The sequence below is a fragment of the Capricornis sumatraensis genome, chromosome 18 (assembly GCF_032405125.1).
Source record: "Capricornis sumatraensis isolate serow.1 chromosome 18, serow.2, whole genome shotgun sequence".
NCBI lineage: Eukaryota > Metazoa > Chordata > Mammalia > Artiodactyla > Bovidae > Capricornis > Capricornis sumatraensis.
In genome coordinates this window covers 30,364,354-30,389,489 of record NC_091086.1, presented here as the reverse complement: position 1 = coordinate 30,389,489, position 25,136 = coordinate 30,364,354, and the positions used below count along the sequence as shown (strand labels likewise).

At 37.4% G+C, this 25,136-nt stretch overlaps 1 protein-coding gene across 1 annotated transcript in view; it reads right to left on the bottom strand.

Moving 5' to 3' along the window:
• Nucleotides 1-9,140: 9,140 nt before the first annotated feature.
• SLC38A9 (solute carrier family 38 member 9) overlaps nt 9,141-25,136 on the bottom strand; it is a 93,256-nt gene continuing 77,260 nt past the window's right edge. The window contains exons 12-15 of the mRNA XM_068990453.1: nt 19,049-19,162; nt 17,341-17,489; nt 12,842-12,931; nt 9,141-11,649 (exon numbers count right to left, since the gene is read on the bottom strand). Coding sequence (XP_068846554.1) covers nt 11,484-11,649; nt 12,842-12,931; nt 17,341-17,489; nt 19,049-19,162 — 519 coding nt within the window. The 3' untranslated portion in view covers nt 9,141-11,483. The remainder of the gene's footprint in view (nt 11,650-12,841; nt 12,932-17,340; nt 17,490-19,048; nt 19,163-25,136) is intronic.

Below are 25,136 nucleotides of genomic sequence, written 5' to 3'. Positions count from 1 at the left end.
GATTTCACCTGTTTGGTGATAGTTTGCATCATCAGTTTGACAGCCACATGCCTCTGAGGTCCTGGCGGAGAGTCCCTGATCAAAAAACCGACTCCCTCTTTTGAGGCCTAGGGGCGAAGTCGTCATCACTATCAGAAAAAGAATGGCGAAACTGTGGCTGTTTCCTCTTGAGCCTAGCCAAAAGCTGCTTGTTTTCTTCTCTTAATTTATTCCTTTCTGCTGTGAGCTCACCAGTAAATTACAGATTTTGTTGTTGGATATCATAAAATTCTTGCTGTAGCCTATTTCTGTATGTTTCGTTTACTGTAGAGCGATCACATACTTTGGCGTTTAATTGACCCCGCAGGTCATGGATAGTGTCATTCAGGGCTCTCCGTTGCTCCGTCAAATCTTTAATTCTGGATATGGAGCCTGTCCACCTCCCGTCTGACAATCGCTCTTTCCTCAAACTGGTTCCTTTCCCCTGAAGTCGGCGTGGCTCTCTGTCATGGAGCTCTTTTAGTGTTAGCCAGGTTTTTAAAAAAATCTTCAGAAGACACATCACAGAGGCTAATCTGCATTTTATCTCCTTCGGAAGAGCTCTGCCCGCTTTCCCTGTCTTCTTCACCCACGTCCCCTGCCTTCATCTTGATTCCCTGACTGAGATTGGGAAACAGTGGAGACAGGCACCAACAAAAAATGGCGGAAGGGCCGCGGACGGAATGACAGTTTAAACTCTTCTACAGACCTGTGAAGCGGCCTCAGGGCACTGGGGCGATCCGACTGGCAAGAGGATGGATCGAAGATGGCTCGGGGTGGACAGGAGGGCGCGGTTGGTGGGCTGGAAGGAGACACCAGCCTCCTTTTGCCGAGAAGAGCGAAGGCACGTAGGAGGGAAGATGGTGCCTTCCTCCATTTTTCTATAGACTGAATTTCTGAAGTGTAACAAGAGACTCAAGGCTTTTATTCCTCCTTTCTTCTTCAGCTTGTCAAAATAATTCAAATGGACCCTACTCTGGAAAGTAGTTCCTAATCACCCAGTCAAAATTAACCACTATCTCTTCTGTGTGGTCATTCACATCTTCTATTATAGGACTAATATATATGGCAGAAAGTGAGGAGGAACTAAAGAACCTCTTGATGAGGGTGAAAGAGGAGAGTGAAAAAGCCAGCTTAAAACTAAATATTAAAAAAACTAAGGCCATGGCATCCGATCCCATCACTTCATGGCAAATAGAAGGGGAAAGTGGAAAAGTGGAAGCAGTGACAGATTTCCTTTTCTTGGGCGCTAAAATCACTGCTGGTGGTGACTGCAGCCATGAAATTGGAAGACAATTGCTTCTTGGCAGGAAAGCTATGACAAACCTAGACAGTGTGGTAAAAAGCAAAGACGTTACTTTGCCGACAAAGGTCAGGATAGTCAAGGCTATGTTTTTTCCAATAGTTAAGTATGGTTCTGAGAACTGGACCATAAAGTAGACAGAGCGCAGAAGAACTGATTCTTTCGATCTGTGGTACTGGAGAAGACTCTTGAGAGTCCCTTGGACAGTAAGGGATCAAACTGGTCAATCTTAGAGGAAATCAACCCTGAATACTCATTGGAAGGACTGATGCTGAAACTGAAGATCCAATACTTTGGCTGCCTGATGCTAACAAACAACTCATTGGAAAAGACCCTGATGCTGGGAAAGGTTGAAAGCAGAAGAAGCGGCAACAGAGGATGAGACAGTTGGATGGCCTCACCGATGTAATGGACATGAACTTAGGCAAACTCCAGAAGATGGTGAGGGACAGGGAAGCCTGGTGTGCTACAGTCAATGGGGTTGCGAAGAGTTGGATACAACTTGGCAACTGAACAACAATAATATGAGACATGTATGTGTTCCTAACTGTCTTAAGGGCAAGATTGGGTCTTTCTCTGCACACTCATTCAACTGAGATTACAGGCCTCTCTTCTAGTGCTGATAATGTGCCAGAAACAGTGGATACAAAGATGAACTTCCTTATCTGGATGGTGAAATATTCATGGCCAGTAATTACAATGCTGCTGCTGCTGCTAAGTCACTTCAGTAGTGTCCGACTCTGTGCGACCCCATAGACGGCAGCCCACCAGGCTCCCTCGTCCCTGGGATTCTCCAGGCAAGAACACTGGAGTGGGTTGCCATTTCCTTCTCCAATGCATGAAAGTGAAAAGTGAAAGTGAATTCGCTCAGTCGTGTCCAACTCCTAGCAACCCATGGACTGCAGCCCACCAGGCTCCTCCGTCCATGGGATTCTCCAGGCAAGAGGACTGGAGTCGGGTGCCATCGCCTTCTCCAGTAATTACAATACAATGTGATAAATGCTTCAATAAAAGCATGTGTACAGGATCCCACCCCTGCCCTGTGTCCACACGTTCGTTCATTCTCTACATCTGTGTTGCTACTGCTGCCTGAGGACAGGTTCATCTGTACCATTTTTTTAGATTACACATATATGGGTTAATATATGATATTCGTTTTTCTGACTAACTTCATTACAACGTAACATTCTAAAGCAACTATGCTGCTGCTGCTACTATACTCCAATTTATAAAAAAAAGTGCCAAGTAGAAAGTACAGAAAAGGGGGCACCTAATTTATTTGGAAGGGAGTTAAAAAGGATGATTTCCAAGAAATGTCCTGAAAAATAAAAATTTGTGAAGTGTACAAAAGAAATAGGGCATGTCAGGCCCAAGGCACAGCATGTACAAAAGCAGATGAAATAACAGAGCATGACCAGTGAGAGAATTAGTAGTTTTGTATGAACCGGTGGAAAGTTGGAAAGGTAGGAAGACTGTAATAAAAAGGACCTTCATTACCAAGCTACAACATTTCTACTTTATTCTTTAGGTGTCCTTCCCAACCTGCAGCCACAAAGTTGTTTCAAAATTGGTAATGTAAGTCTAAAAGATCTATGAGTGTGTGTGTGTGCAGGCAGTGGGGAGTGTTGTTTGTAGATGCTTTAATATATTCAAAGCTATATATAAGTGGTATGGAAGTTATAGTAGCTTTTAGTATTAATCAATAAACACTAAAGGGACTTCCCTGGTAGTCCAGTGGTTGGGAATCTGCCTTGCAATGCAGGGAACATGGGTTTGATCCCTTGTTGGGAACGAAGATCCCACATACTGCAGAACTAAGCCCTGGCACCACAACTAGGGAGTCCGTGTGCCACAACAGAAGATCTTGCACAATGCAACCAAGATCCCACGTGCTGCAACCAAGACTTGAGGCAACCCAATAAAAAAATAAAAATGAAATTTTAAAATACTAAAAACTGAACTGCTATTATGTGAGGGTCCAAAAGGTTTTGTTAGTAATATCAAAAGGGATCCTTAAAGTCATGATAAGTCAGTGAAAAGATATCCTTTTAAGAAAAAAAACTTTATTTCATAATACATAATACATTTAAAAGCTTTAGAAAACACACATAAACAAAACAGGAAGAAACATCCAGTAGTCCTAGCACTTGGAGGTACCTAATTCATATTTGTTATATAGATATCCAAAAATATACACAAATGTTCTAAACTCTATACATACTTAATTGTAATCACTTCACTTATATTTATAAACATCTTATTGACACATTGCATATGTGCATTTGCATCATCGTTAAAATAGATACATAGTATTCTACTGATGGGTATTCCATAATTTATCTCCTATTGTTGGATGTTTAGATTGTTTCTAATTTTTCCATTTCAAATAGTAGAGATGAATATCTCTGTGTTTATCTTCCAATTAGGATAAACAACCAGAAGGGAGTCAAAGTATACCAGCATTTTGAGGCTTAGATGCATATTGTCAAATTACCTTCAGAAAATCTGCACCTAATTTTATACCCACCACTGTGTATGAGTGTTCATTTCCATACCTTTGTCATGATATAATAATAAAAATAAAATAACAATAGTTAATATTATCTTAGTACTTGACAAATAGAAAATATTTTAAGCTACTTTTCTACTACCATGGTTGAACTTAAAAAAAAAAACCAACTGCTTCAAGGGATAATTTACATATCATAAAATTCAACCAATATAAGTTTACAATTCACTGATTTTAACAATTATACATTTGTGCAACTATTACCACAGTCCTTTTCTAAATCATTTCTATAGTCCTAGAAAATCTCCTCCCCACGGCCATTTAGGGCTTCCATGGTGGCTGAGTGGTAAAGAATTTGCCAGCCAGTGCAGGAGATGTGGGTTCGATCCCTGGATTGGGAAGATCCCCTGGAGAAGGAAATGGCAACCCACTCCAGCATTCTTGTTTGGGAAATCCCATGGACAGAGGAGCGTGGTGGGGCCACAGTCCATGGGGTCAAAGAGTTGGACATGACTTAGTGAATAAACCATCACCACCACATAGTCACTTCTAGAGAACCCCTGCTCCCACCCCCAGTCTTAGGCAACTATGATTTGCTTTCTGTTCCTATAAATTTGCTCTTACTAGACATGTCATATAAATGGAACCATACAATATGTAGTCTTTCGCACCTGGCTTTTTTCACTTTCATGTTTTTGAGGTTTATCCATTAGCACAGATCAATGTTTCGACCCTGAACTTTTTTTCTCTTCATGTTAACGTGTAGTTGCTCTTCTGAGTCATCTGTTACAAAGGCCCTTGCCCATTTTCCTATCGGGACACTGAAGGTTTTTACAGAAGAGGGACATAATCAGGGTCATGTTACATAAAGAGAATTCTGGCAGCACTGGGAAGGATGTCTCTATATTGTATTTCCAAATCTGGGACAATCAATAGGCTTACTGCATTGAATTAGGCTTTATCATCTACAGTAAAGAAGTATTAATATGAACTACAAAAAAGAGCTATAAAATTATAAAAGTTTATTTGAATAGTTTCCTTAAAGAGTGTTATAAATTTCTAATTTAGTCTCTAAAAAAATGTTTCAAGTTAATTCTTCAAAGTTGATTTTACTTTATTGTAGTAGAAACAGGTCTTTTGTAGAACAAAGTGAAGTGTAAATAAGTGTTGCCTTACCCTAGTGTTGCTCTTGGTGGCTTGTTTTTTGCATCAAGAGCCCTTAAAATGTTTTCATTTCTAAGATTCATTGACAATTAAGTTCACAATTTGACAAACATTATCTTTGAACTCTATTATTTCTGTAAAGTTAAAAGGAACACCCCTCCCCCATTCTCCTCACCCCTGCAAAACCCTCCCCCAAGTAAAAACTGCCTGGTCTAAAAAAGAAAAATGTCCCATTGTGATTCCAAATTAACCATTACTGAATTTGTACCCCATGCTATTTTGCTAAATCCAATTAGACCCTTCCTGAAACAAAGGCTCAGATCTGACAAAAGTTGCAGTTCTTAAAGGTAACAGAGACACTGAAAACTTGACCTATCAGAGTGCTGAAGCTTTTCTTCATTCTATCTCCTCTGGTCTTCTAAATCCCATCTTCAGAGCTGTCTGAGGATGATTTACCTTACAGCTAAAAAAGTTAAAGCAAGGGATCTTCATTTGTATGGGGTTCTCTGTAGTTTTTTTTTGTTTTTCCTTAAGAGGTAACAACAAATTATATAACGTTCAGGCCCCTCTGGATTGGCTCTATAACCAACAACCTCTATCCCCTATTCCAAAGGTTCTTTGTAAGTTGGTCCTTTACTTCATGGGTTGAGTGTAGATATATTTCTACAAGGCTTCTCTTCTGTGATTTGTAACAGATATCCTTTTAGAAAGTTTGTCATGCAAATCACAAAGCAACAACATACACGATTAGAATCTCGTCACTTCAACAGGTGATGCACATTTATTTTATGGTCCCTTCCAGTTTTTGTCCACACGCCTACATAGTTCACTTTACAAAGTCCACATGTTTACACGTCCACACGCCTACATAGTTCACTTTACAGAGTCGCATTTATTGCACCACTGTTCTATATTCATCTCTTCCAAATGTGTATGATGTGGCTATGTCACAGTCTTCACCAGAAAGAGGGCAGCAGAAAAGGATCACAGGCTGGTACTTCATGGCACCATGAAAAAATGACCAGCTGTCAGAGTTCAGAGGATGGACAGGGATGCTGACTGTCAGGGCCACATTTGGCTTGTCACCACCGGATGCTCCATGCTTAGCAGGGCCTGGCATCCAGTTAGTATGTAAATATCAACCAAGGGACTGATTCTGAACCCGACTAATCCAATTTTGTTGATTTTTTTTTTTTGGAGGGGGGGATGAGGGGGTAATATAACTCCCAAGTAGAAACAAAAAACTTTTAAAATTAGCAATTACTGTTTTTCATTAAAGTGGAATCTGCATCACTAATTCACTGATTAATTAAACAAGTGTATAAAGTGTCTGTTGGGAACAAACACAACTGGATTACTTGGAATATCGTGAGAGACCCAAAGGAGGAAAATTTTGCATAGTGTGCTCTTTCTAAACCTCATCCCAATCCTGTACTTTATGGCCTGAGATGAATGAAGAGAAAGGAGAAAATTTTAATCTTTTAAAAAGACATAGCCTTATTTTATCTTTGCAGAAGAGTTGAGAAATAATGAAAAAAAAAAATTGGGAACAAAAGGAATTTTAAAGAAAACAGAGCTGTTTATTGCCTTTAATGGCTCTGTAAGATTATACCAGAAACTGGGGTACCCTTATCTGAAGTGCCACATTCACTGTGAAATGCTCCTAGAGGGAGAAGTCATAACAGTTTATTGTTCAAAAAGGATCATTGTAGATTTTGGTTAACATAAAGAAGCATATAACTTTTTCTAAGATCTAGAACATGAAGGAGGGCGCTATGTAGCCTGCTGTGAGACACGCTCATCGGTCACTTGGATGGCCTGATGTGACACACGCAGAGTCACTTGAGAAGTTTGACCCAGCAAAAGATGGACTCCTTTTGTCCTGAGGTCAGTGCTAATAGGCATTTCCCGGCAAAATTCAATTAAACAAAACCCCAGAGTTGTTTTTCATCAAAATAATTTTGATTTAATTTCTTCTTTAATATAAAAGGACAACAAATTACATTTCAGAGAATACTGTTTAGGTTATGAGGTTCCCGTCAGAGCTGTTTTGCAATACATGTTTATATAATCAGAAGTCAAGTCGGCAGTCGACTGTGAAACTGGGGCCAGCCAGGCTGCCTTGTGTGCGTTCCACTTTGGACAACAAACTAATGTACCATTCTATTGTTTAGGTATCAGTGAGGTTTGGATTTTGTTTTGGACATTCGAGTCGGGATGAGAAAATGAACCAGCAGCAGCAGCAGATTCTAAAATGCAATAGGTCAGTGCTTTGTAAAGAGAACAAGCAACATCAATACTTCCTACTCTAATCAATGGGCCCAAACATTTGACATTTTGAATACTGATATTTAAATAAGTTTTTGGAGAGAAAATTTTATAGAATCTTTCTGTTCGTATTGCCCAGTATATTACTGATTATTTCCCCTACTGATCAGTTGTACTTTGCTGTCCAAGATTCACAGAAGTGAACAAGGCAGTGCAAAAAGGCAAAGAGAACAATAAATAGCACACAGAAGCAGTTAAACCTCTCTTATTTAGAGGCAATTTGCCGAAAGCAATTACACTTTACAAGATCCCACTTGACAGTGAATGCATCAAAGATCTAAAATCTTGGACAGTTATCTTTGCAGCTTGACCACTCAGCATCCTTCCTTACCTGCCCTCCCTGAGGATCCCAACTGGAAGGGATCTGTTTCTCTTGGTCTGACGGTATCCTGTGTCACAGTTAACTGTCGGCATAGCTCCTTTACTAGACTACAAGTTCCTTTAGGCTATGAATGATGTCTTATACATATTTGCCTCCTTGCAGTGTCGAGGTTCAGGGCAGGCTGCCCCAAGATATGGCACAGTGGTATACTGATTATTCTGAAAAGAAGTTACTTGAGAAACAGCTGGTAGAAAAAAAAAATATATAAAAAACACTCATTTCCTCCTTCTGCATGAAAGCAAGAAGTAAATCTCTCAGGTGAAGGAATCCTCCCTATACCAGAAGGCTAGAAAATATCCTTATCATCAGAGTTAGGGAATTCAAGGCTTAAACAGATACCTAAACAAACTTGTTACTTCCTCATTAGTTTGCTATCCTAGCATACATTAAATCTTCACCAATTTCTTTCCTTGTCTAAAAATGATATATAAAGAGCTTGCTTTGATCATTTGGGGAATCTTATTTCTATGAGAATTCCACATGTGAATTAAATTGTTTTTTCTCCTGTTAATCTGTCTTGGGTCAATTTAATTATTAGATCAGCCAAAAGAACTAAGAAGGATGGGGGAAATTTCCTCTCCCCTGACAGTGTTATTCAATTATGTGTGGAGTAAGTTAAAATATAGATTAAAAAATTATCCTAATAAACTTCAAGTAGAACCAAAAACTCTGTCTCTCCATTTAGAGTTTGCATTGTATTTGCAAAGTATATTTAGTGTAAATAAAGTGAATATTTCCCTCTAAAACAGTCCCTTTTGTGGGTAAGTGTATTCTTTCCTCCACTGCATTCTTTGGGTGTGAAGATGAAACAGGTTTTGGATGAATACCCACACATGTCAGATGTCAAAGCATATTTCTTTGTTTTTTCTGGCTTTGTATTAGGATACTACATATTCATCCAGAGCCTTTCCAAAGAAGAGTTCTCCAAACACTTTTAAATTTTAAAGTGTCCTTGATTATGTGTTAACTAAGCTAAATTCAAAGAAACTAAAATAAATCACATCAGAGCAAAAAGTAAAAGAAATTTAATTAGAAAATTCAAAGAGATGACAGTAGAAAAAGTCTAAAATTCATTGTAGAAGGATTGGAATGGACCTTATCTCATCATTCTAATGTGTGAGCCAGGACACACAAACTCACACAAAGAGTGTTCCAACCAAGCTAATCAGCAGGCCAAAGGAGCTGGTTTTGTGAAGAAAAACCTAAGGAGGCAAAGTCACTCAGCATAAATCTAACATAGGATTTTGGAAGTTCTGAATTAGCAAATCTCTCAAAGAAAACAAAAAGCAAATATCCACATTGGTTTTTAGTTTAATAAATAATATATTCATTTTCATATTCACTTTATTAAATGGGAAAAACATACCAAATCATTTTTTCTATGTGCTAAAACATTCCAGTGTTTTAACATCATTGAAAAAAGGCAATGCAAGTTTGTCTCTCATGTTTTTAAAGACAAGGGAGGAAACTCGGGATAAACGGGGATCTCTCAAGGTCTGGTTTTTGATTCCTGTGTCTCCGACTGAACAAAACTCTCAAGTTACAAAGATGCTGAGGTGCAGACACACTTTCTCCCATCTTATACTCCTGTTCTGAGAGAGGTAACACAAAGATCCAGATATTTAATGTAGATTTTTCTAATTACTTAAAATCTACCGGCAGTTTTTGCTGAAAACAAACAAACGAAAACTTTAGAAAAACCGTCTCATTCAATAAACATAACTACGTTCAAGAGGCTATTAGTGCCTATTAAGGTTTATAGAGATGAAATGACATAACTTCCAAGAATGACTTTAGAAAGTTTCAGTGGAAAAGGAAAACTGGGGGATAGGTGAGCAATGGCAAAGTCTTATAATTATTGTACTAAATGTAGGGGATGAGTATATGAGGAATTTGTAATTTTTTTTTCTACTTTCATGTATGTTGGAGAATTTTCATAAACAGACTTTTTAAAAAAGAGCTTAGGTAATATATGGTATATTAATGGCTCAGATGGTAAAGAATCTGCCTGCAATGCAGGAGACTCAGGTTCAACACCTGAGTCAGGAAGATCCCTCGGAGAAGGAAATGGCTACCCACTCCAGTATTCTTGCCCAGGAGAATGCCATGGAGACTGGAGCCTGGCAGGCTACAGTCCATGGGGTTGCAAAGAGTCAGACACTACTGAGTGACTAATGCTTAGGCAATGTAGGTCATCATTATAGGTACAGGTCTGTGGACTAGACAGAAACCTCTGCTGAAAGAAAGAACGGCTGGTCTTGAATCTGGGGCTCTTTACCAGGTTTAAAAAACCATTTCATCTGTTTTTCTCATAGGAAGGAAATAACAAATTTAGGCACTATTTTGGAATTGCGTATTAACACAATACTGTTTGATGTGACCATAAAATCAGAGAAATCTACCTTTTCCAGCTGAACATAGAGGTTTCATTACATGGAAGACATGGATTTGGATTTTGGTTTAACTTTTAGTTTGAAAGGAAAAGAGAAGTTTTAATTATAAGAATTTAGATTCCCTAATCCTTTTCTCAGATCCAAGTAGTTTTTCTTATGGGGATTTAACCTCTACCCTGTCAATTACTTCCATGGTGGCTCAGGTGGTAAAGAATCTGCCTGCAGTGCAGGAGACCCAGGTTTGATCCCTGGGTCAGGAAGATGCCCTGGAGAATTGAATGGCAACCCACTCCAGTATTCTTGCCTGGAGAATTCCAAAGACAGAGAAGCCTGGCAGGCTACAGTCCATGGGGTTGCAAAGAGTCACACATGACTGAGCACCTAATACTTTCACATTGCCAATTACAGAAGTAAGCTGTGTGTGGGTGGTCTCCTTCTGGAGGTCATACTTTAAACAGAAGTAATCCTTTCCTGTGTTGAAGAAATCACTTTCACCCCCTGCAAAGAATACACTTTTACGGAGGTCTCACTCCTTCTGACTCCTCTCTATTCCCTTAACACCTTATACATCTCTCGCTTCCATGCTTCCTACACTCTTCCTCATTGGTCCAGTCATCACATCCTATGCAATCCTCAGGGATCCAAAAAAAGCACAAAAGCCCACTGGGTCTTGGAGGACAACCATACCTGTTCCTATGCAAACTGGGGCTGGGGAACTAGAACTGGATCAGAAACAAAGAGGAGTCAGACTGCAACAAACTCTCCTAGTTCCTTTATTTTGTATAAGTTTCACAACCACGGGGTCTGTATTGACATTGTAGATTTTTTTTTTCCTGTTTTAAAAACAGATATTAAGGACTCACATAAGAATTCTCTCTACTAACACTGATGTCATGGAGACTTTTTAAAAATGAGGTATTTGGTTTACTGTCCAAAACAGTAAAGGTTTGGGCAAAATGCAGAAATGATCTAGCAAGTAATAAAATGAAACTGAATCACTGAAACAGAAATGGGATCTGGCAATACAGTTGCTGTGACACCCTGAGAATCTTTATTGTAGCCAAAATAAACCTACCCACTTTACATCTCTAAAAGTAAAACCTAGCATGATTTTTCCTAAAGGCATACGTTTCCACTTGGAAAAGACAGTGAGAATGAAGAGATGAGTGAATATGAGAAAGGTAAGGAGATTAAGACCACTCTTACTGCCCATTTCCCCACTCTAATAATAATTACTGACTAATGGACCCTTATTTCCTTGTTATCAAATGACCTTAGGAAAACATTTATAGCCATGGCAAGAACAGTGTTTACAAGTGAATTTATGTGGAACCGTTGTCAAAGTTCCAAATACCATGAAAGGTCTTGAGAAGGCAGTTGACTATTTCACATAAAAAACTGAACAATCAGGTTAGCCAGGCCCAAAATAATGATGAAAACGTGTAAGATTAATTTAGGCCACGTGAGACGCTCTTCTTGGTAGAGGGAAATTATATAGGTCAGAGATGGATATATGAATACAAAGGCCAGGCCACATGCTGCTCCTGAATACCTGCAGAATAAAAAAGGTTTTAGGTTAATATTCATTCTGCATTTTTCTGATTTACAATTATGGTAAATATAGGATAATTTAAATCATCCTCAATCGGATGTTACAATAAAATTATTTTTGATTCATTTGTTGTTGACATAAAGCATCCGAGTTTAAAACTTATTTTACTTGCTAAGTTAATATAAAATACTATTTCCTGTTCATCTTTATAGCATCTGCTTGACAGAGTTTTTCATTCATCTCTCAAGTCTCTGTAGTTCCTCTGTATCTCAGTGATTATGGTTACTTCCTCAGAAACATCTGGAGATAGGCTTCCTATCTTTGATCTTTTATAAACTAATTATAAATTCTGAGTTGTTGAAGGACTGCAAGCATCTGCTTAAGACTGAGAACAGATGAATGTCTTGTTGGTATTCAGCATAATTATCAAAGATAGTAACAAAAATACCTAAACACATGACTGAGGAACCTACACTTACTTGTCTCCTTCCCTATACTTAATTTCCTTATAAACAGCTTAAAGGGAACTTGTAAATCCATTATATTTCACAAGTGTCAGGCTAAAGGTCTCCTCTTTTGTCTTTCACTACTTTTATAGGAAAGGGTCTTCAAAAAAAGTAACTCAGTCCTGCTTTCTACAAGGTTGAGGAAGAAAAATCGGATCATTTTAAATTTTAGTTTTCCATGAGAATCTGAGGTCACAGCTTTAATTCCAATCTACTCAACCTATCACAATGTATTTGGAGAATGGATATTAAGGAAAGAGCCATCTGGGATCTAAATTTTCTGACTACAATTGACACTGAAATATGTTCTTGAGCAGAAATGGATTAAGAAAATTAGGACATAGCCTTGACATATTAGAGACCTTCCAGATACCCCAAGAAGTTATACCTTATATATTAAAAATAACTTTATTTTGGATAAAAAGAAAGAAATACATTGGAAAATTATGAGAAAAAGAGAAGAGGAAGGTACCTAAGGCTAAGGAAAATGGTGCTTCTAGAGTGAGGAATAAGCAAAAGTAGAAGATAAAGAACCCCTTAACTGATACCAGTGAACTGCACTTGAATGTTATCAATTTTAAATACTCACTGGAATTTTAAACAATTATATCAAGACAACAACAATAGGAAAAGCATAAAAATAAAGACAAATATCTAAAGGGGCAAAGTTCCCTTACAGGCAGTACCTTATGATTCCTCCTATGTTTGGGTAGAAACAGGCCATGATCACTCCAGCTCCCACAATAAACAGATTAAAAATCAACACGTGGAAAATGCTAAAAGTTGAGAAGAGAGTTTGGAGAAAGAAAAAATATAAAAACAGGCAAATTATAACAATTAATGTGAGAATGAAATTAATTACTATCATCTCTAAAATGAGAATGTCTTAAACTTGACAATAAAATTACAGCATAAATAGAAGGCAACAGGAGTACTCAATATTGGTTGTGGGACAGTGATACTGGCCCTTTCCTGCAATTATATAACTAGGTTAAATTCTGTAGGAGCAAACTGGTAGGGTATATCAGTGTTTACATTCTTTGATCTGTAATTCCATTTGAGTGGAATATCATAAGAAAATTAAAAAACTATTAACATAAAGGTATTTGTAAAAAGAACTGATGCTTTTGAATTGTAAAAAGAATTGATGCTTTTGAACTGTAGTGTTGGAGAAGACTCTTGAGAGTCCCTTGGACTGCAAGATCAAACCAGTCAATCCTAAAGTAAATCAGTCCTGAATATTCATTAGAAGGACTGATGCTGAAGCTGAAGCACCAACACTTTGGCCGCTTGATGTGAAGAACTGACTCATTGGAAAAGACCCTGATGCTGGGAAAGACTAAAGGCGGGAGGAGAAGGGGACGACAGAGGATGAGATGGTTGGATGGCATCACCAACTTGATGGACATGAATGTGAGCAAGTTCTGGGAGTTGGTGATGGACAGGGAAGCCTGGAGTGTTGCAGTCTATGGGGTCTCAAAGAGTTGGACACGACTGAGTGACTGAACTGAACTGATATGTAAAAAGACAGAGGCATCCTAGATATATGGCAGGGTAACAATTTACTTGATGGAAACATTTTAAAATGTTAAAAATATAAAATCATTGTTACCTAGATGGTAAAAATCTATCTAGGCAACTTGAGGAAAAAGCTAGTTAGATTTTTTACTACACAATAAAATCTTAAAATGTTTGAAAAAATATCAGAAAGGAATACACTAAAAGGGAGTAGAGATTGTGTTACAATTTGGGATTTGGGGTAGTTTTTCTTCATTTCTACACCTGATAAATTTCATATATTTTATAGTATTCCTTTGTAAAGTATTATTTTACTTTTATAATTAGAAAAATAAATTTTATCAAGGGAAAGGCAAAATGGGCAGGTTTTTATTTTTCAGATTTAGTCACGTAAAGCTATTCAGTATTTACCATGAGCAGAATATCAGCTAAGTAAATTGAACTAGATGTTAACAATTCAAGGCTTGGGAAATCAATTTGGGGACAGAAATAATCACATGGTAGATGCAATGTGATGCTTGAGAAATAACTCCATTTCCTCCCAAAATGATCCTTAAAAGTCAAAGTTACATATTAAAGCAATATTTTGAGCCCAAGTTATCAGAGGTTAATTAATCCCTGGGAAAGATTACAGAAAGAATTAAAAATCAGGAAAATTATTTATACAAATAAATGGTTAGTCATATATCTTGATGAATTACAAAGATATTCAGGCTTCCAGATCTTACTACTTATCTAAAAACTCCAACCTTAAAATTGCTTCAGAGCTTTGAGACATTGGCTGGGCCTCTGTTATTTCTGTATTGTAAAAAGAAACAATTTTGTGTATTTTTCCAAAGCAGTGGTTCTCAAAGTGTAACCACGAACCTCAGGGAAGTTTCCAATTCCCTTCCAGGAAGCTCTGAGGTAAAAATTATTTTCCAGTCAGACAAAACATGCTTTGCAAAAACAACGGTGGGTAAACTGCTGCCCCCTTAGATTGGGCAGAGGTAGCTGCAACTATCTCTGTATTCTATACTGTATTCTTTACTGCCAACACTCTCAAAAAAAAGTTTTATTAAAAATTTTCCTGATAAAGGACTGAAAATTATTAGTTTTATTAAATCTCATACTTCAGTGTTGTTTTTTGTTTGTTTTCGGATGTGCTGGGTCTTCATTGTGACTCGTGGGCTCTTCATTGCAGTGCCTGAGCTTTCTCTAGTTGTGTTGGAAAATCTTATACTTTGAACAAACATCTTTTTAACATTCTGTATGATCAAATAGGAAGTATATAATAAAGCACATCTGCTGCATACTGAAGTACAATGGCTGCCTTGAGGAAAAGCACCTGTGCAACTGAACTGGGGGACAACTGTGCTGTTTTTTCCAAAGACCATTTTTAACTGAAAGACAGACAAACTATGGTTCTTTAGATTTGGATATGTGACAGACATTTTCTTGAAAATAAATGATATGATCTTATCATTTCAAGAAAAACAACTGGTAGTTTGTGTTGCCAATGATAACATTTGAGCTTTCAAGTAAAAATTAGAATTTGGAGAGTTGGTATTTGCCACCATGAGAGCTGGACAGTATTCCAATATCTAAGACTTTTATAATGCAACTGGTGGTGATAATAGCGAAAATGGGTTTTGATAATATAGAATGAAATGGGTCAATATTTGGAAGATCTATAGAACTCAGTGAACCAATATTTTCCAAATGACTAAACCTAATGTTGGGAGGGATTGGGGGCAGGAGGAGAAGGGGACAACAGAGGATGAGATGCCTGGATGGCATCACTGACTCGATGGACTTGAGTCTGAGTGAACTCTGGGAGTTGGTGATGGACAGGGAGGCCTGGCGTGCTGCCATTCACGGGGTTGCAGAGTCAGACACAACTGAGCGACTGAACTGAACTGAACTGAACTGAATGTTATAAAATCATACATGGGTAGAAGATCCAAATTGTAAGACAAACCAATGGCTTTTAATGTAACTGAGTTTCAGATTCAACTAACTTTTAAAAAACTACCACCTGTCAAGGTTTGGCACAGCAGCAAAGAAAAATATCCACAATGATCTGGAAAGGCTATTAAAAGTACTTCCTTCTTGCTCCAACTATGTGTCCATGGGAGGGTGTATCTTCCTCATATATTTAAACAAAAATTATATATTACAACAGAATGAATGTAGAAAATAGGATAATTCAATGATCTACTAGCAAATCAGACATTAAAGAGTTTTGAACTGTAAAAGAAAATTTTTAGGAATTGTTCATTTTCAAAAATCTCATTTATATGTTAACAAGTAATGGTTTTATTATTGCTTTTTAAGTAAATTAATAAACATTTTAAAAGTTCAGTTCAAATTTTTCATGTTAACTATTGATGGATATAACCCACATAAACTAAAGTTCCTGGGGGTCCTCAAATAAACCTTAAGAGTGTAAAGGGGTCCTGAGATCAAAAAGTATGCTCCAAAGTATGCAGTGTGTAGAGTTCTTGCAACTGTAGGATAAATGATAATGTGTTCTTGATGGTAGGGGAAGAAATGTAATGCGAATACAAGAGGGAAATTCCAGACTTTTTCCAAGAAGAGAAAACATTCTAACCGCCAACATTATGCAAAATAATGGCAGAAAAGAGGAATAACGCATTTACCTAGAATTTTTTTTCATCTATGACTTAAACTGTATTTATTATTTCGGTAAATACAGCAGGACATATAAACACAATAGGATTCTTACATTTACTGAAATCCAATGTGAGAACTGTAGCTGTTGCTGTTGTCGAGGCTAGAGGCTTGGTAACTCTTGATGTTCGCTTTTAAAAGTTTTCTGTTTTTAAAACTACATACTTCTAACCAATTATTTGTTAAATGAGGGGAAAGACTGCATTACTTTACTTCAAATAAACTGGTTAAGACCACTTGTTTAGTTGGTTACAGCAAATGTACCTTTTTTCAAATTTTATCCAAAAGCTTTCTTCATTTAAGATAATTTATTCCCAATAAAGTAGGTTACGACTAGGTACTTTTTACTAGAATAATCTATAATAAAACTTAATGTAAGAGTAGGCATTAACCAGGGGCCAACAAGGAAGTTTCAGTAAATGGAAACTTCTCTTGGATGAGGGTGACTAGCTTTGAACAGATTTTTCAAGAGGACTCAAACTCTTTCATCGCCAATAAGAAATTAAAAATTATAGCAATCGTTACAGAAGCAAATAATAATTTAAACTTGCTATGTATCTCATGTTCAATCCTAAACCATTATTGTTTATGTAAAACTGCATGAATGGTAACAAATATACAAGTAAATACCAATAACCAATAACTAAATGAGTTGCTTCTCTTTAGCCATACATTACTAACACAGGTTCTACTACATACTGCTAACTTCTTGGCAAAGAGTAGATTAATAACAACTAAATCGCAAGATAAATATAGTTGATATCAGAGCTAACATAACTACATGGGCAGGAATTAACTTTAAATCATTCTGGACAAGGGAGCGGCTTCTATTTTTAAAGCTCTTCTGGGAAAAGAACACCAAAGGTCTATCCTTAGTAATCGTTTTCATTAGGCAAAGTTTCATAGCAAAAGGATCAGTCACATTTTAAACTGACCTGTTTGCACAGTCATTTCTTGCTTGGCACATCTTGCTGGTCAAGAGAAGAGCCCTTACCTAGGATAAACGTCACCGAAGACATGACCCAATAGCTGGACGCGAGCCAAGTAGCCTAGGAGTGGATACACAGTCATCATCTGGAACAGCAGGAATATTCTTGCAATGAAGGACAGGATGTCACTGCTAGGGAAGTTGTCTAAAAAATTCTAATCCAAGAAAGATAATAAAGTAATGTTACAAATCAAATTCAATATACACAAATTTATAAAATGGAATTTTTTTGCTTATTTTGAACACAGGTGCCACCCAAATTGTATGGTTTCGTGGGCTGGCGCCCGTTCACAAACTATTTGCTATTACTCTTCAATAGCTAAGCACAGAAATTAAAAGTAAGTATTTAGAAACTTAAAGACATTTGACATTGGCATATTTTTGTTTTACAAAAGTATCAATCTGCAATTGATTTGACATTGAAACAACAACAAAGAAGACTTTGTTTACCACTGATAGTTTGAGAAGTAATGCTCTGTTAGTATATGAGGTTTAAGTATAAATTTGTTTCAATGCTATTTCATTCTCAATGATTCTCTTACTTTTTCTCCTCTGATGCACTGTAGCATTTTTAAAGATTATAGCATAAAGTGAGAGTATATCTATTACTTACTATCACTATTATCTATAGTCTATCAATAAATAGAAAAGAAATTTTTTTCTACTTCTTTTCCTGATTCTGTTCTCCATTTTCATTTGGCATCTAAGAAAAAGAAAGCCAATTACTCAGATTTTTTTCCCTTTCAAATACAAATACCACAGATATTCTTATTCCCAAGGGAGTGGGCTTTATATGGGATTTTTCATATCAGGGGAATTTTCAGCAAACATTTGGCTGCCAAAGAACTTTTGGAATCAAGGAAATCAAGAGAACATTTCAAACTATCAAAAGAGCAATAACTCAAATCTATTTATCTTGAAAAGATGAGAACATTATTACCACTATTATGCTGAAATAACTTTTATAATTCATAGGTAATAAATCATATTTTGTCTCCACTACACTCTTTTAGAGGAATTTCTTCTGACTGGAATGAAAATCACCTGTGAATGCTACTTTCTCTGAGAACTTCTTAAGTCACATAAAACTAGAGATTATGCTATTCCCAGGTTTATGATGGGTCAAATCAAATAATAAATATTATTTATGGCAGCCTTTTAGTAAAAGAATGTTTCTTTTATTCTTTCTGTCTCTTCCTCTGTCTTTTTAAGAAATAGTCTTTCTTTGCTTTTATGCTTGCCACCTAGACCAAAATGAGTGTCAAATCTATTATCAGGGACTGATGAATTAAGAAACCAGTTTATTCAGGACATTTCCAGATCTGGACTTTAGAAAATCAGGGAACTGAATATAGTCTCTGTGAGGGTTTATAAATTCAAGACTGCTACTAGCATAATTATCCACACACAGAGAAAAATAAGCAGGAAATAACAGGAATCATTTATTTGAGTACCACAGGTGCCAGCATACAGAAGGTTTTCTGAGAGACCTTCTAAAATCTATGGAGTATCTATTATGATATTTAATGGAAGAAGAAACTGAAGCTCACAAAGAATGGGGAAGGTGCCTGAATTCCCACATGTATGGTAAATAGAAGAGACTGGATTCAAACCCAGGCCTGTCTGGTAGTATACATTGCTACTGTATCATACTGTTTGCCCTGCGGATATGAAGGTATAAACAATCACACAGAGAGGGTACACAGTGCCTTACCTGCTCTATACAATCTTTGGATAATGGTGGTGAAGGAAATGAAGCAAAAACCAAGACTCCAATGTAGAGATAAGTTAATGTCACCAGCATATAAGCAATGGACAAGTCCCTCACCTGTAAACAGAGAATAAAATTCCCACAATGATGAATAAATTTTTAGTAAGTATGTCTGAATAGGCTAAAAAATAAGTGAAAATGAAGTTGCTCAGTCGTGTCCAACTCTTTGTGACCCCATGGACTGTAGCCCACCAGTCTCCTCCGTCCTTGGGATTTTCCAGGCAAGAATACTGGAGTGGGTTGCCATTTCCTTCTCCAAAATAATAAGACTGACAAATAAATATAATATTTATCTTTTTGCTCTCTCTGTGTAAATATACATCTCCTAGGTATCCAGGTTGCTCAGAGACATTTGTTAAAACAAAATTCACATACTTAACAACTAGTCTGACAACTTTTTAAAAACTATCTGGAGTATAAAGACTAAGTTACCTGCTGGCAGGCTTAGAAAGTTAACATAAATGGTGGTTTATCATGATTGAAATTTGGACTTAATTCTGAAATGCAATTTATTTACCAAATTATAAAATATTTAACTAAAAAAATAAAGCTAAGGGACAACAAGAAATCAAGAATAGGCTGCTTTCTGTATGACCTATGGAATTAAAAAAATTTTTTTTTCTTTTAGTGATTTAACTTCGTAGATCATCAAAGCATACCTAGACCAAAAGAGACTGGTATATATTAAAATATATTTAATAAAGTACAAAAGCTAGTTAAAAAGCAGACAGTAAGCAGGTATTAAAGACAAGCTTAATAAACCTAAACAGTAAACAAAAGGAAATCAAAAGGCAGCTGTTCAAACAGCTGCACAATGTTATGATTGGAGCCAGTAAACAAATGCAGAACATTAAATAAAGTGGATTGCTTTCTTCCACTGCTGTTCCCACCCTCCCAACCATCCCCATGCAAAGTAAAAAGCTCCAAGATATTTAATGGAGCCAGCTGTTTGATCCAAACAGAACAGATCCCACAGCTCATAAATCTGGTCTCCATCACCACAAAAGTTATGGCCAAACAATTCAGCACAACTAAATTATGGCAATAAGCTTATTCATTTTTCATTTTAAACACAAATTACTTTGAAAGCTAAAAAAACAGATAAGAAAAAAATTATATACAATTTTGCTTTAGTTTGATACCACAGAAAGAAAACTGGACATGTGGTATTAGGAAACGTTTCTGATTTGGGGGAAACGTTTCTCCTTAAATGGGCTAAAGCAATAGTAGAGAGTTGTAAACTTAAATGTTGATAAATTCACTTCAAACAAACAAACTATGAGAAACCTAAAAGTCAAGTCTAAGTTGACAGTCAGCTTGAAAACAAAACAGGGGTTTCAATCCCTAAATTAGATGGTAGAGGCTTCCCTGGTGGCTCAGATGCTAAAGAATCTTCCTGCAACGGGGGAGATTCAGTTTCGATCCCTGGGTTGGGAAGATCCCCTAGAGAAAAGAATGGCTACCTAGTCCAGTATTCTTACCTGGAGAATCCCACGGACAGAGGAGCCTGGCATGCTACAGTCCATAGGGTTGCAAAGAGTCAGACACGACTGGGCGACTAGCACTTTCACACTTTCATTAGGCTATGGAACTACAGGAACCTGGATTATGGAGACTGCTTCCAGCGTTTTAAGAGTTTCTAACCGTGTAGGGGTGAACAAGGGGAAGCCAAAAAAACCTCCAGAGGTTTCAAGTCTCTTCTCTAGTTCTTGAAGCTCTAGGGCCCATCCCAGGCTAGACTGGAGTCAACCTTTGAGTTGCCTGATGGTCTTGTGAGGTATTAACAGAAATGGACCAGGCAACCCCCATATTCATAACAATGGGTAGGTGTCTCACAGAGTGATGTTTGAAAGTCATTCCACTCTCAGCTTACTCAGTATTACTCAAGAAGAAAGAAGTTTTGCAAAACAAAAAGTCTTGGAAGGCCAAAATGGTTGTGTCAGAGAGCTATGTATCTATATAAAAAGGGACAGCTACAATTTCATGGATAGTCTTTAGTCTGTATACCACCTGATCAGCATATTATTTTGGGTAGGCTTTTTGCAAAGATGTATACCTTAGTAAACTGGGGAAAATCTGACTATGATAAAAAGGTGAAGATGCAAGGGCTTCCTGATGAGAGAGTTTCCCCCTTCTGCTTCCCTGTTCTTATAGCACTGCATACACATCTGAAACATGGCATCTACTACCCTATATTGTAATCATCATTAATTTTTATTATAAAGGAATCTATATTTATGATATGAGGATGTCAACTGGAAAGAGAATATTCTTTCACATCCCAAAGTAGTCAAGGTTAATAGTTCTTCTATTATGTTGGTCTTTTAATTTTTCCATATCCAAGTTGGTCCATACTACTGGACTATGACATCCCTGAGACAAGGACTGTGTCTTCACCTTTATATCCCCAATGCGTGCGTGTGTGCAAAGCTGCTTCAGTTGTATCTGACTCTGTGTGATCCTATGGACTGCAGCCTGCCAGGCTCCTCTGTCTGTGGGATTCTCCAGGCAAGAATACTGGAATGGATTCCCATGCCCTCTTCCAGGGGCTCTTCCTGACCCAGGGATCGAATCTGCATCTCTTACATCTCTTGCACTGGCAGGTAAGTTCTTTACCACTAGCGCCACCTGGGAAGCCCTATATCCCCAATATCCAGGACAATACCTGGCACACAGCAGGAGCTCAGTAAATGTTGATAAAAATAATCATGTTGTCTACAATTATTAAGTGCTTCTAGGTACTAGGCTCTGTACAAAGCACAGTACATACATTATCTCATTTAAAGTAGGTATAATCCTTTTCTTTATTTTATAGATAAATAAATTAGTGCAGAGCGGTTACAACACTTGTTCATGGTTACACAGTGAGTAGTTGGTGAAGTCAATATTCAAACCAAAGACTTTTCAGCTCCAAACTGCATGCCCTTAGCTACTAAAATAGAGAGTTAACCAGTTTAGTAGTACATTTGTGTCACAGTTAATAAACAATAGTAAAGAAAACAGTGAAAGAGAGGTACCAAATAATGAGTAACAAAAGATAACAATAAAGTACACATACAGATGCAAGAGAAATAACAACGATTAGAAAAGCTCTATTTCTCAGTAGTTTAAATGTACATTCAGTAGAACTATGTCAAGAGTTGTAAAGTAACTGTTTTCATCTGAAAATACTCTAATGAACAGAAATGACGTTTTAATATAAAAGCAGCTGAGGTCTAGCACGATCCTGGGAAACATGCCACCTATGAATAGCATGCACACATGTGGGCTTTGAACCCAAGCCATCACTATTCAAGGCCTGGAGATATGGCCTCTTAGAAGCCTCTTTAATGGAAAACGGCAGGAAAAAAACCCATCTTTTAGAAAATGAGGCTCAAAGTAAAAAATATATTTAAAAATCAGCACAAGTGACCATAAGAACTAGTAAATGTGTCAAGAACCGTGTACATTAATAAAGTAACTTACTCTGCCTCACAAATAAGCAGCAGCTGGCAGGGCTGGCAGTACAGAAGTAGTGACAGGAAGGATGCCAAGTGGGGCACAAGTGGGCCTGGGAGCACATTCTGTTTCTCAAAAATGGTTTATAATCTTTCTGTTCCACATACTTTTCATAGTGACTATCCAGCAGAGCATTTACTGAAAAAGAGACAGGCCTACCCCAAACATTTACATAAAAACTACTGCAGACATATATAGTTGAGTAAACTACAAAGATTCATAAGAAAAAAGTAAATAACAAATTAAGATATGAGCACCTCAAATAGTTTTAAAAGAAGTAAGCAGGGAATAAATCTAAATAAAGATAGGCAAAACAAAACAAGCATGGTATAGCTTCTGATTCAAACATGATGAAGAAATGTAAGAGGGTGGTCCACAGATCCCGGATGGTTATAGAGCAAATATATTCTGATGATGGGGAATGAGTTGGATGATCTTCAACTCTACAGCTTTCTTTGGGGTAAGGTATGTCTTACTAAAGAACAGAAACTATATCTCATTTAGTTACATAGGTAAAAATGTTTAGTGAAAAGAAAACCTCATGAAATTATGTCAAATTTGGAAAAACTGGAAAATTTGAGCACTACCCCTGTTTAGGAGCCTCACTGTTCTCCTTCACAAATGTCTTCAGATCCAAGTACAACTATAGTTTATATAGATGAGAATGAGGCCTTTTCTATTCTTATGTCTTCTTTTCTATTTTCAAAGTTTTTTTTTTTACTGATCTCTGAATGACTAACCCAAAATCAACATTAAAAATTCCAAGTTCCTGACAAGCTTCACATTTTCTGACTTAAATCTCAAGAAAATATTGTATCATGGTATTAACAAAACTTCAATGACTCAAATTACTTACTGAAACCTCCTTGAATAAATCAAATGACAAAGTTTTCTCAGAATATAGTACGTATTTAGCTTAATTTATACAATGAAAAAGGAAAAGTATTAGTTACTCAGTCATGTCTGACTCTTTGTGACCCCACAGACTGTAGCTTACCAGACTCCTCTGTCCATGGACTTCTCCATGCAAGAATACTAGAGTGGATAGCCATTCCCTTCTCCAGGGGATCTTCTAACCCAGGGACTGAACCTGCGTCTCCTACACTGCAGGCAGATTCTTTACTGCTGAATCACTGGGGAAGCGTTTTATACACTGGTTTCAACCAATTAAGACAGTAAGAAGACATCATCCATTTATACTTTTACTTCTAAGCCTTTAAAAAACTATTTTCCACAAGTGACAAAAGTTGAGCCAAATTTTATTACCTGAACCTCACCTACTAGTTCTACAAAATGCTAGTCCCCAAACTCAGTAGAAACAAGAACTCATTTATGGTTATTTACATATGGAATATAGATTTCAAGTTCCATTGAGTGTTATATTATGAAAGGCAGGACTCTTCCTATGTGCTTTGGGGACCATAAAACAGAAATATTTATCTCTCTATTCAGTCTGCTTCTTGCACTGAGGAATGCATACCTTCAGATAAGCTGATGTGAATTTCAAGAAAAGCTATTCCTCTTAAAAATTTTCAGGAGTGAAACTAAGTACAGACAGTCTTCTCTTTTTATGGTAGTATGAGACTATGTCATGGGGCTTACCTGGTGGCTCAGAAGGTAAGGAATCTGCCTGCAATGCAGGAGACCTGGGTTTGGTCCCTGGCTTGGGAAGATCCCCTGGAGAAGGGAATGGCAAACCATTCTAGTATTCTTGCCTGGAGAATCCCCATGGACAGAGGAGACTGGTGGGCTACAATTCCTGGGGTCGCAAAGAGTCGGACACGACTGAGCGACAAACACACACACATGAGACGGTGAAAGTGCCCGACACCTCTTTGAGGAAGATGCCTTTGCAGCTGCAGCACTGTTGGGGTCCGCCAGTTCCTCCCTCATGCTGTTCACTCACTGGGAACAGGTGAGTCAGGAAGGTGCGCTGCAGCCAAGGCTTGCAAATACTGGGGAGATACCTCTAACACCTCACCAAGGGAGAATTACTCCAACCAGCCACAATATAAAATCTCTGGAGAAGGGGTGTGCAGACTAGATCAGAGGCACAAAGGAAAATAATCTAAAAGTGAAAGACCAGTTCAGATGCCAATCAAGACTCTGGGAGTCACTAGAAAAAAAAACTTCTTGAGGTGAAGGTTTCTAAGGTGCTAAGATTTTCTGAAGTTGATTCCAGGTGAGGATCCATAAGTGATTCATTGACTTGTACAGTCCTTCCTGCATTGGCAGGTGGATTCTTTACCACTGCACCACCTGGGAAGCCCCCAGTTACTACTTTATGCAAGTTCAAATCCTGTGGTAACCTAAATTTGAACCATGTTGTTAGGGGGAACTGATATAATCTAACTAAGACACAGCAACTGAAATTCATGCATATGGGAACTGTGCAAAGTGAAGTCTGCCTGTAACTTAACTCATCGTTTTAAGACTGTTTTCTAGTAAGACAAACTAATTATGAGCACAATAAAAATATACATGAGTGTTTAGGATAAAACATGAGTTCCACTAAAATTGTTTTCTTCACCCC